Here is a 12,632-nt window from a genome sequence, read left to right as displayed (position 1 = left end):
AAAAAAAAAAATCACCCATGAAAAGGCATATTAGTGTTTACCCACCTACTGCTGCCACACATCCTCTGCTGAAGGACACATCATCAATTGCTACAACTGCATATGGGTCACTGCTGTTGAATATCAATCCTCTAATCACAACCTGTAAATTAACAGTGATTTTGTGTTACTGACTGAACTACACACCATACTTACTTCTTTTACTTCACAAGTTCAAATAATACTACCTCTTCCCCCAAACACACATAACCCCACCAACCTTAAACTCCTCTCTGCTGTTTAACACCACCACTCTTCGCATCCAGGGAAGATTGTATGGATCAGGATTGGAGGCGGAAAGAAACCAAACCTCCTGCATCTCTCCTGAAGATATGAACTGGATCAGAACCTGCAAAGCCCCTGCCAGCATCCCAATATTCTGATAGAAAGTTAGCTGTTCAAAGGAAAGGACAACAAAGAGAGAGAAAATCTAAATCTTCAAAAGAATGTGTTATGTGAACAAAGGATTCGAGCTGAGCATTGCTCGCTTCATTACACATGTTGAACTTTAAATATGAAACATTAAAGATATTCACATATTTGGCCAATTGAGACTAAATTAATGCTGAAAGCATCTCATACTCAAAGCAGTTTTTTTGTAAAGTGAGGTTATGTTATTGCATCTTACTGCCAAGTTCAATGTCATCTTATTTTTGTTTAAGCAGAGAAGCACTCAAAGTGAATTACACCATAACAGAGAATTTAAACCATAGATCACAATGAGTGAATGCACTACCCACTGTGTCAGGGCTCTGACAGCCTATGCATAACTCTCTGCTGTCAATAAGAGTGTGTAGCCATGGCAGTGGATAAGTGTTCTACGCACATAATCGAGGGCTTGAGCTAAGCACTTAACAAGATGCTGCTTATGTTTTGTGGTAAACTCGGCACTGTGTCTTTCTAGTCAAAAAACAAACATATTGCATTGGTTCATTTATTGAACTACTAAAATCGCTCTTATAATTTTTTAATAGGCTATATAATTTGAGACTGGGACTTTTCACTGTTTATATTACTCAGCTTGTCTGTGTTAGTTCGAGACAGACTTGATTTTTCAGCAAATCTTTTTGCAGGTTTTACATTGCTAGATCAGTAAGTGGCGACAAGTGCCTATAAGAGTGAGCCATTCAGTGAACCTATTCATTCAGGAACTAAATCAGAGTAAAGCATAGAATCATTCATTCAACTGATTTGTTCATAAACAGTGAATCTGCTGTGGCTTCGTTCTGAACTATTTTCATTGGTGGAGCAAAAATGGATAAAGTAAAAAAAAAAAAAAAAAAAGTATTATGTATCGTCTAAAATGTAAGTCAATATTCATGTATGGTTTATTGAACGGTTGTATAAAAGCTCTATCACACAGTAGTGTACATATCATGGAAATTAGTGTTTTGATAGCTTGCTTTAAAAAGCAGATGGTGGTTTAGCAAATAGACTACTGATTTATGTGGTATCAGAGTTAAAGTATTAATTAGACAATGAAATACAACACCAAAAGATGTTTAATAATGTTTTTCTGTACCCAGCATGTCTGTGAAGGCTGGAAGTGAGGACTGTATATTTCAGCGGTGACTCCTCCTCCATTTTTTGAGTTTATATAGAGGCAGTGACCTGACAAAAGAGAATAAATAGTGTCCTGAGAAGTCAGGAAATTCAGTATAAAACTTAACCTAAGTATTGTATAGTGTGAATATGGTGCTTACACTCAGGGAGAAAAAAACCCAAACTGATATGCAAAAAAATATGCAATTTTCGGAAATTAGCATGTACTATCAGTCGTAGGGTGGAAGGCATGTAGAAGATTGTGTACAACAGGTTTTTCAGAAACGTTTGACCATGTTGATAATTAAAGGCCTTAGAATTCATCTATCAAATTTGAAACAGTAGGCTTTATAGAGTTAAGTAGTATCCATACAGGTATAAGATGAACTGTCTTACCAGTAACATTTTCTCTGTGGTCTGCCTCGATACTGGGACGGCTCAAACCTGATCCTCTTATCCAAACATGATGTTCATTTTGAAGTTGAAAACCACAGAAACCTTCCTCAAAGTCACATCTCACAAACTGTGAACCTATATGAGAGGAATACAAAGCTATATCAGGCCATTACAGTAAAATAAACACTGCTGTCTGCTAATCATTTAAAATCTGTTACAGGGACACCATTACAAACATGCAACTCAGCATGGCCTAGCTGAAATGGGCTATTGTAGGATAATAGCTGGTCAAATAGAAGGGGACTATACTAATAATCCTCCTGATCCAGAGAGTGCGGGGTGGTGATAATGGAGTCTTAAGACACACAAATCCTTAATAGTCCAACTGAAGAACAAATCTTGTGTCACCAGGGATGTCACTTTCGGTCTATGTGATTAGTTGGGTTTATTGATTGTCAGTGCTGGGAGATTTAAGTGGCTGTGTTCTCACTTAATGGACACTAATTATTATGTCAGTCGCCAAGACAGACAACACAACCGAAGACAGACAGTGTATTCAGCATTGATCTTTGGTCTTTAAATAAGCTTTCATACATTTACATACACTCTGGTGGACATTTTAGCAATATTAAGGAAAATTGTTCATCGTCCTTCTTTTTTGAATGACTGTTTTCAAACAGGTTCCCCAAATGTTCTCCACATCTGCAACTGGACAACCAAATTGGTAGTCCAGCCCCAAAAACAAAATTATGTTTGACTTCTGATATTTTAAGAAATTTCAAGTTTTTTTTGTCCGGTCAATACTCATCAAAACTGTTTGGTTACCAAACAGTTTTATCTGCTTTTTGTGTTTTGCAGAAGTAAGAAAGTAAGTCAGGCACTCTCAGATCCTCTTTCTCTGTTGGTGGTGTAACCTCAATATGTGTCTTTTATTGGCAAGTCTGTCTAGTTATTTTGGAGTAATTGTTAAGACTACAACTATGTGTTCACTGCTTAATGATCCAAATAAATTAGTTGGGAAAGCATCCATATCAAGGAACCAATAGTCCAAAAATACATAATTCAGGTCTTCCAGTACCTGAAATTATGACTTTTAAATGAGTACTATTATTGTGTTTTCAGTTTACAGTTCAGATTTTAGGTTCAAAAGCATGTTATTCACTGACAAAAGAAATAATACAAGAGGTAGTGAAGTTTGACACATGCATCACTCCTCTCGTGATTGAGCTAAAAGTACCATATGTTCTCGATCAAAATACTAAAGATGATCAACTCAGCAAGGTCATTCCTTTTCCCATTTTAAATTGCTTCTTGAATTGCTCGATTAGCTATCTAAGGTTTGTAATTATAAGGGGAGTTTTACAAATGGTCTGTTAAATGTTTTAATACATTTAAAAGAATGCTACGGAGGGGAAAATTAAGTGTAGAAAATGATTCAAAGTACACGTTTAGCAAAAACAGTTGTTTCAATAAACTAAATGAAAGTTATTAAAACAAATTTTATTTAAATTTAAAATTTTAAAAACAAAAGCAGATTTTTAATTAAAGGCTAGTCACAAAGTGTACCTAATAAAAAAAGTGCTTTAGTATAGGTACTTCAGTGCTTTAGTATCAGTTTATAGTATAGGTACACTTTTTTTTTTTGCTTACACTTTTTAAAAACGCACTTCCAGAGATTAATACTAGTACAAAAGTATACAAAACCAAATAAATGTAAATGACTGACCCCCTTTTTAAAATTATGAATTATTTGAAAAAAATAAATAAAATAAAATTACAAGTGGTTTGTCTACTGTCACTTATAGGATCTGAAAACTGGTAGAAATGGTTGGTAATTAGAGTACTTTAACATTGTCTGTGAAAATATCTACATGCAGCTCATTTTTCCTTACTTGCCAACAACACCTGGATGAATGAAGCTTTCAAAAAGTGTTTGAGCAAAACCATTTTTATTCTCTCTGTCAGCAGAGCTGACCCTTATACTCAGACAGATGTGTGTCACTGTGCACCAGTCATCTAAATATAACTGTGCTTTGATCATATTATCCAGGCTGCAGTGTTTGCAGCACAGAGAGGTGGAAACTATATGCATCTCAGTAAACCACCATGAATTTTGAAGCAACCAAAATGTTTTGTAAATGAGCATGAATTTCATCACACTTGGCTGAACACTAATCAGTTAACACTCAGCTACTGGCAATAATGACAAATATTTAATCTGAGCAACTTTATATCATTGACAGAGATGGAAGAGCTGCATTGTGTTTGAATATGAAAACAGGGATAGATAGATAGATAGATAGATAGATAGATAGATAGATAGATAGATAAATAGATAGATAGATAGATAGATCGATCGATCAGTGGCAACAACTCACCGCATGATGTAGTCTATAAAATGCAATTACATGCCTTAAAATGTAAGATATTGGGGCAAAAAATTTGTATTAGTTTGTGTCTCATAATTTTAACATATAGGCCTAATAGTACAGTAAATAAGAAGTTAATGTTGTATTATATATTAGTTAGGCTACAATACTGTCTGCTCAGTTTTGCCAACGAAATTACCTATAAATCCATAGCAGAACTGTTGTGCATCTCCGAGCAACACACAGCGGTGATTTGTTACTGAATGAATCTGCGTTTTGAACAAATTGTGTGAACCACTGATTCAATGGCCAATTCATAAGGAGAGCCATTTACTTCATTCCTGAATGAATCAGCAGTTTGAACGAATTGAATTAATAAATGACTAAAGACATTTACCACCACCTACTGGCAGTTTTAGTTTCTCATTTAGAGTATCATTTCATTAAAATAAATTAAATACAAAATAAAGCGATAGTTCACGCAAAAAAAATAAATAAATAAATAAAATAAAATAATCTGTCATCATTTACTCACACTGGAACATAAAAGAAAATAATAAAGAATGTTGGTAACCAGAAGAAAAAGAATGTTGTTGACTTTCATTGTATGAACAAAAGTAGCTACTGAGATGTTTTTCAAATTATCTTCTTTTATGTTCCAAAGTTTATGTTATAGGCCATTGTAGCCCAAGTGTTTATGGTTTAATAGATTTTGTTGAATCAAATAAAATATTTCTTTCTAAAGCTACTTTTTGTAATATATTTGATATTTTTCTCATTTAAAACAATAATGGCTTTAAATTATATTTTGGAGGTCATTTCACAGCCAAATTTAATTTTGCGGTTAATTCAATTAATGAATCGCCACATCATGTAATTAATTAGATTAAAAATTTGAATTGACTGACAGCCCTATTCAGAATATTTATGCCAAATTAACTTGCTGATGTCTGTATGGATGTTTCTGGATGTTATAAATCTACAGTAAAGTAGTTGCGTAATGATTTTAATTATTGTTCATTCTTGATTGCATCCTGCCTCTTTAATCATCTCTGTTTCTTTAGACTAGACTTGTCCTGAGCTTTTGTCATCTTTTCTCCCCCAGACAAGTTTAAACAAGCTGTTTAATCTTTAATAAGGCTGCACACACACTGGCAAGATTAATCGCCTATATGTTTTAATATTTTAATGTGTTTAATGTGCACAACAGGGTCCATGGTAAGACATATTAATCTTTCATAATGTGTTGCTTCTAAGTGATGCTTAAGTCTGTTAGTTTTTTGAAAATGATTAAGAAAAAAATGCAAAAAGGAAATGTATGACACCAGATATTGAACATAAATGGCAGGCTTGAAATAAAACTTTAGCTAGATGAAAGAATTGACCATCATTCATATGACTTCAAGGTTGAATATAACAACAAGCTCATCTAAATTCTTTATATTTGGATGACCTCTGCTACACAAACTCTTAAAATGATCAAAAATGTTTGAGGCAGTTGAGAAGTCAGCAACACAATTAGGTTTAGCAAAATGCAGAAGCTCAATCTGGACATGCAGACATGACTTTCGGTGTATGTACAAGGCTGAGAAATTACAGCTATAAATAAAGGGAAAGAAAAGTGTCACAGAATTCTCACAGAATAGGTTCCTGTAACCAAAATAGCATAGACAACAGACAGACAGACAACTTCAAGGTTGAATATAACAACAAGCTCATCTAAATTCTTTATATTTGGATGACCTCTGCTACACAATCTCTTAAAATGATCAAAAATGTTTGAGGCAGTTGAGAAGTCAGCAACACAATTAGGTTTAGCAAAATGCAGAAGCTCAATCTGGACATGCAGACATGACTTTCGGTGTATGTACAAGGCTGAGAAATTACAGCTATATATAAAGGGAAAGAAAAGTGTCACAGAATTCTCATAGGTTCCTGTAACCAAAATAGCATAGACAACAGACAGACAGACAGACATGATAGGCCCCAGTGATGAATTAGTGATATGGGAACATATCACAGTGGCTTTGGCTCTAATTGCTTTAGCCAGAATTACATTTTCTTCAGGAAATTAAATTGAGCCATGGATCACCTTATAGCAATAACCGAAAAGAGATTCATTAATGTTATTGATGTGGCCAAAACTATGCAAATGAAGAAATGGACCTAAACTCACAGAACAGTATTGACAGAGATCAGGGGAAAATATTTTGTCAGTTCAGTCAAGAACTGTATGCAGCACTGCCTTTACATCTCTACAGTTTACAAAATATTCCCATCCTATTAAGGCAATAAAATGATATTCCTGGCACTAGAACAGACTAGACCCATATTGGCATACATCAATAGGGTTCAAATGAAAGGGTGCACTTTGTATTTGATCCAGTCGTTTCATCTTCAGATTCCCCTGTCCTTCACCTCCATTCCTTTATGTCTCTGACTTGCTTTCCCTTTGTTGGCAGAAATATTCTGTTTAATACAGAGCTGCACCTAGGCCACAGAACAGACTGCAGTCTTTCAACTGTGAGGTTACCATGGATACCTGTCAATATGACCTGTGCTGTTGATGACAGAGGACATAAAGATTCCTAAGGGATTTGTCAACTTGTCGACATTTAAAAAGACTGTGTCAATTGGGGGAAATAATAATAATAAAAGATCAAACTCTGAGGTCAAACTTTAAGTTGAAGTTCCTTTTTCAATTCCACTTAACATTTATGACATATTAACCATCAATAAGTCTGGTTTAAGGTTGAGGAGAAAAAGAAGTTTCTTTCCACACCGGCAATTCTGTGAGATTTTGAGTAGGTGTGCAGGTTTCCTAATCACCCAGTCTCCAGAGAACAAAGAATAAGTGTGACAAATAGATTTCCACCGGATCTTAATACATGTAAGCCATTCCATCAGAAGGCTAAGTGTGCATATAAATCACAGTCTGGAACTGTAAAGATTACACATTCTGATGAAAGCACTGCACCTTATATCAGTGTTACTGGAATACTTGATCATTACACCAAGTGACAGGCTATGCTTGCCTTGATAGATTGATTAATAACATTCAACCCCAGCTTAAGCATTTTCCAGTGTGCAAGCATGAAATACAAAGGGAAACATGCAAGGCTGATGAAAGGCAAAATGGACATCAGAAAATTGAATCTCACCTCTGCTTTTTCTATGACTAAATGTAATTACAATATTGTCTGACTGTACACAAGATTTGTACTCCATGAAACCATCCACAAGTTGCCTGTTGGCTTTCAATATAAACATTCTTTAGGAAGAAATACATAAAGAAAAACAACTATGACAAAATATTTGGACTAAATTAGAACACAGCTTAAAGTATAAATTACCAAATTAAACTGTAAAAGAAAAGGCTGTTTAAATGCTTTCTGACACCTATTTAATATAAACCAATGAAACATAATAAAAACATAATATTTAACCTGAAACCAAATAAAAAAACCTGAAAACTAATATATATATACACACACACACACACAGTGATTCTGTTTTTTGTTATGACATGACATTGGTGTTATATCTTTCACTTGGATGTTATGGATGCAAGTTGCACTGAGTAAATAAAACAAAAACTGTGTTCATCTTCATTTCAGGCTGCAAAGCAACAAAATGTGATTATTTTAAAGGGGGGTGATTCTTTTCTAAACCCACTGTGTATAAATACATACATACATACAGTTCAATACATATAAATAATATTTATATAATTTGTGTTCATTCCAGGAGTGGCAGTATACAACAAGTGTCAACCAAATCTCAACATGCACATACAAGCAAATTTTTAAAATTACCTGTGAAAATAATTAAAATACAGTAGGATGGGAGCGAAAGCGCTGTGAATATTGGGAATACTGGTTCTGAACGAGGTTTGTGGGAACCATATACTTGTGCTGAACTGACACGAGACAATATCCACCTAGTGGATAAAACGCGCAGTTGCACTTTCTGTTAATTTAGCAAAAAGTACGCATTTCGGAAACTCCTCAAATATTGACGAGGCAATGAACCTCACGCAGTCATACAATACAATTATTGATAAAGAATAATAAATTAACCAAAGGAGTTTGGGGTGATTACATTGATGTAGATAGCCACAAATCAAAATTTTACTTGTTTTACATGAAACTAGCAGGTCAGCAAATGGTGAACTCCAGAAGCATTGAAGATTCTGGGGACTGAATTAAAAATAAAAATACAACATAAGACAATAAGACATAAGAGCTGTTGGACTGGAGTCCAACCTGGGTCATGTACCAATCTCAGACCTGTATTCCTTTTTACACTCCTATAAATAAAAAGCAAAAGTCCCCCAAAATAAAACTGTAATTCATTGATTTATTGATGTGCCTCCTTTAACCAAAAAGTTTTTTTTTTTTTGCCTCAACATATGGACAATTTACATCAGAATCAATTCCTTTCACAGTTGAAAGCATTTCCTGTCATCAGCTACAAAGCCAATTGATATAGAAATAGATTCAAACAAAGTGCAAGCATGGACAATTTTCAAATGGATACACAAGACTAATCCAATGCTGTGGAGTCTGTTTTTTCTTCTGATAACTTGAAAATTCAAAAATACTAAAAATGGCTTCAGAAAACTTACAAAATGCACAAAAAGAACTTACCTTCTCTTACATGATTGGAAAGTCTTGTGCACATAATCAAAACCTTGCTAAACTCTTCAGAATAATTCTTATAGATCTTGATCTAAAACAGGCACTTTTGTTGTAAAAAACAAACAACCCCCCCCCCAGCAGAAACCAGCATTTGACCAAATAATGCAACTATACCACAATTCAGATTTCAAAATAAAAGCTTTTATTATAAAACTATAAGAATTAGGAAAGTTGCTACAGATTTCACCTGCTCCTTTAGAAATGGCACATCTGAGAACCAAATGGTTTGACCGTGATCTTCAGCAATGAAACAGAATATTACACTCCTCTGAACCATTGGCAGAAACACGTCATTCCCATTCTGATGCATAAGTCAGATTTCCACTTTTAAATATTTTTCATATTTTCCAAAGGACCTCCATTCAACATGGTATGATTCAATATAAACTCATATCACGTTTGTAAAGATGCATATTAACACAGACTAAAAACACACTGCTTTAGACTGTGATTGGGTAAAGAATAGATTTTACATAAGTCTGACCAATGCCGCCTTTATGTTAATGGTCACAGCAGCCAAATTAATTTCTTCTTCCAATTAGAGAAGTCTCCATGTGAAATTTTACTGAACGTTAAACTGCACATCCACAACAGCCAGGCAATGACCTCAAAGAGCCACTGCAATAAAACCCTTGCAAAACAGACAGAGACGGATCCATAGGATTGATTTGCCTAGATCAGCAGCCAATAACCGTTATGCAAATAGATTTCAATGTTGGGAGGGAAATATCATCAGTGAGAGCACCAACTTGTAGTCACTGCATTCAAGTCTTGAAAGAGTTTCCCTTAACTGAGCACAGGGCACGGAGAGGATGAAAAAAATCTGTGAAAACAGAGGAGTTTCAGCTAGAACCAATAAGAATATTGGCAAAATCACCACGCAAACAAATAAGAACTAGTGCTCATGCGTTCATATTGTTCCAAATAACCTGAAAAAAAGGAAGATGACAAAAAAATAAATGTCCGAGCTGAAGAAATCTGAATAAAACGGCAATCACTTACATAGCAACAGACACAGCTATTATGGCTGGTTGACCTGTGAAGATCAGCAGCAGTGAATATTTGCACCAAGAGGGTTGGGATGAAAAGTGATTTTAAAAATCATAATACTGTGTTCCTTTTGAACTTTATTTCCTCATAATAACTGAAGGACCTTTATGCTATAACCACACTCCAGCAAGGAGAATGGTTACTTAAAACACCTGTAACAGACATTACAATAAATCCAGCCAACTGCTGCATTCTAACCCCCCCCCCTCCCTTTCTTTAAATTGCATCTCACATCAATGACATTTCAAGCTGTAATGGCCACGTCTGAAATGGTAACAGCGCCCTCTACTGTAACTAATGAGGTAATGTGCACTAAGTGATATGCTCAGGTGTTTTCATGATATGTGATGGTGTTGCTGGGTACCAATGGCACTTTAAACATTTGATACCCCAAAAGCATAACCAAAAACAACCAAACAATGACAACAATTTACCCAAAGATTCCCCATGTGAAAATGGATTCCCCATTTCTTCCCAGTAGATTTAAAGAAACACACGATTAGCTTAATATACTTATTTGGAGAACTTCTGTTCCACTGTCAGTGTTAAAAACACAGTCCCTCCTCACAAACACACACCAGCACTGTAGTGCCTCTCTTTAAGTTGAAATACTTTCGACTTTGAAGATCTTCCGATATACACCCAGTACAAAAATCCAGTCGCTCCTGATTTAATATTGATCGACAAGACTGTCAAACCAGATTCATGTAACTGATAAATCCCAGCTGAGGTAGGTGTCCAGAGAGTTCAGCTGCAGAGCGAGATTAAAAATAAAACATGAGCAGCCAATGGGATGAGCCTGCAGTGCAACCAGAGGAGGTGGAAATCGCTGTCAATCAGTCCAACAAGAAGAATCAGAGGCTATCTGAGCCCGGCTCTTGAGGTCATCCACTCTAAACCTTGACACAGCCTGAAACACACACACACACACACACACACGTTCAGTAGGGATGCACCAATAGTACAATTCTAGCCAGTATGATAAAATGTTTACATACGTGATAAACTATTTACACATCATGGTCAATATTAAAATTCTACACCAGTGCCTATGAAATTTAAAAATAAAACATTTAACAGCTAAACTAAGAGTTTTAAAAGCTACAACTCAAAGCATCAAGGTATTATAAATGTACAATGTATGATAAATGGATATTCATTTTGAGTTTTTCTATAGATTACATTTAACAAGGTTATTAAATTATTCATGTTTTAAGCACATTCTAAGCAGAACAATCAAGGCTACTGAGATTTTTCAGAAGTACTATATTTATTAATCTATTTATTTTTACAGGTAAAACAATTTTAATTTTAACTGTCTGACCTTTTTGGGATTATTGTACTTATCCCAGGCAACGTGCCTGTGGTGACAATTCTTCAAAATAATATCACTTTGCTTCTTGCTTGTTTTCATCCAGTGAGTAGCGCTAAAAGCATTAGCTTTATCCAAAACAGATGAATGTAAATCTGGCAACTTTTATTATGTTTGTTATTATACGTGTCGCGTAAGCTCGGAAATGAAATGTCCGAAATGTGAGTGGCAATAAAAGATAAATACCCTATTGTGTTTGAAAATAACATACCACCTACACTAAACCTGACCAATAGTGTCAACAAAACCAAACATGAGATAAAAACACATTTGCTAAAACAACCATGCCATTTTAGATTGCTGCAAAGTTTTTGAGCTCTTTCATTCTGACTTATGATTTACATGACTTGTAGCCGAGCATTGTAAGTGCAGTGCTGTAATAGGTGAACTACGAAGCAAGTTTACTTTACTCAGAAAAACCTCATGCATCTGGTGTTGATTACGTGTAGGGGTGGGAGATATAGCCTCAAAATTATATCATGATATTTCAAGAATATTTGCGATAACGGTATTTATGGCGATATAGGAAAAAAACATGGAACAACATTTTATTGGTGATTGCAGCTTCCAGCGGAGCCGCGGCACGTTTCAGAAGCGTCCCAAAAGCAATGCAAAAATTTATACCGGTATTATCGTGGACGGTATGATATGGCACACCCCTAGATGCAAACATCAAAATATATTAGTTTACAAATAATGCACTATGGTAAAAGTCTTTTGAGGTCATAACATGGCATTCAGTGTTTCCCACAGGATTTTTTGAGACTGTGGTGGGTGGTCCTCGATCCCTCTAGGGGGGTCCGGCCCCGGGGGCATGCCCCCCCTTAGGAAACTTTTGTACATTTTGAGAGTTCAAAATTAAGAGCTTTTAAATTAAGAGGTTCAGTGCGCAAAGTAAAAGAAAAAAGCTGGTGAATGTACTTGTTCTTGAAATTTAAAGGAGACTCAACCCTCTTTTTAGTTGTGATATAGTGTCTCAGTCTCACTGGTGAATTTGGAAGCCAAACAAATTAGAATAAAACAATAATAATAATAATAATATTTTATATTATTATTCCTATGACACTTATAGCCATATATTGTAAAACAATTGCACTGTGAAATAAATAAAAAATGTTTTTTTTTTTCAGGTATATTATTTTACCTTACTCTACTGTAGGGAAA

General features: G+C 35.0%; 1 protein-coding gene and 1 pseudogene across 1 annotated transcript in view; both read right to left on the bottom strand.

Moving 5' to 3' along the window:
• Positions 1–3,924, bottom strand: part of LOC107742138 (MAM and LDL-receptor class A domain-containing protein 1-like) — a 37,962-nt pseudogene extending 34,038 nt beyond the window's left edge.
• A 5,235-nt stretch (positions 3,925–9,159) lies between these two features.
• The window catches only part of LOC107742119 (ADP-ribosylation factor-like protein 5B), a 12,874-nt gene continuing 9,401 nt past the window's right edge, over positions 9,160–12,632 (bottom strand). The window contains exon 6 of the mRNA XM_016555002.1: positions 9,160–11,006. Within this exon, the coding sequence (XP_016410488.1) occupies positions 10,958–11,006 (49 nt within the window). The 3' untranslated portion in view covers positions 9,160–10,957. The remainder of the gene's footprint in view (positions 11,007–12,632) is intronic.

This window comes from Sinocyclocheilus rhinocerous, unplaced genomic scaffold (genome assembly GCF_001515625.1).
Source record: "Sinocyclocheilus rhinocerous isolate Xijiao unplaced genomic scaffold, SAMN03320098_v1.1 scaffold256, whole genome shotgun sequence".
NCBI lineage: Eukaryota > Metazoa > Chordata > Actinopteri > Cypriniformes > Cyprinidae > Sinocyclocheilus > Sinocyclocheilus rhinocerous.
This window is presented reverse-complemented; position numbering and strand designations above follow the sequence as displayed.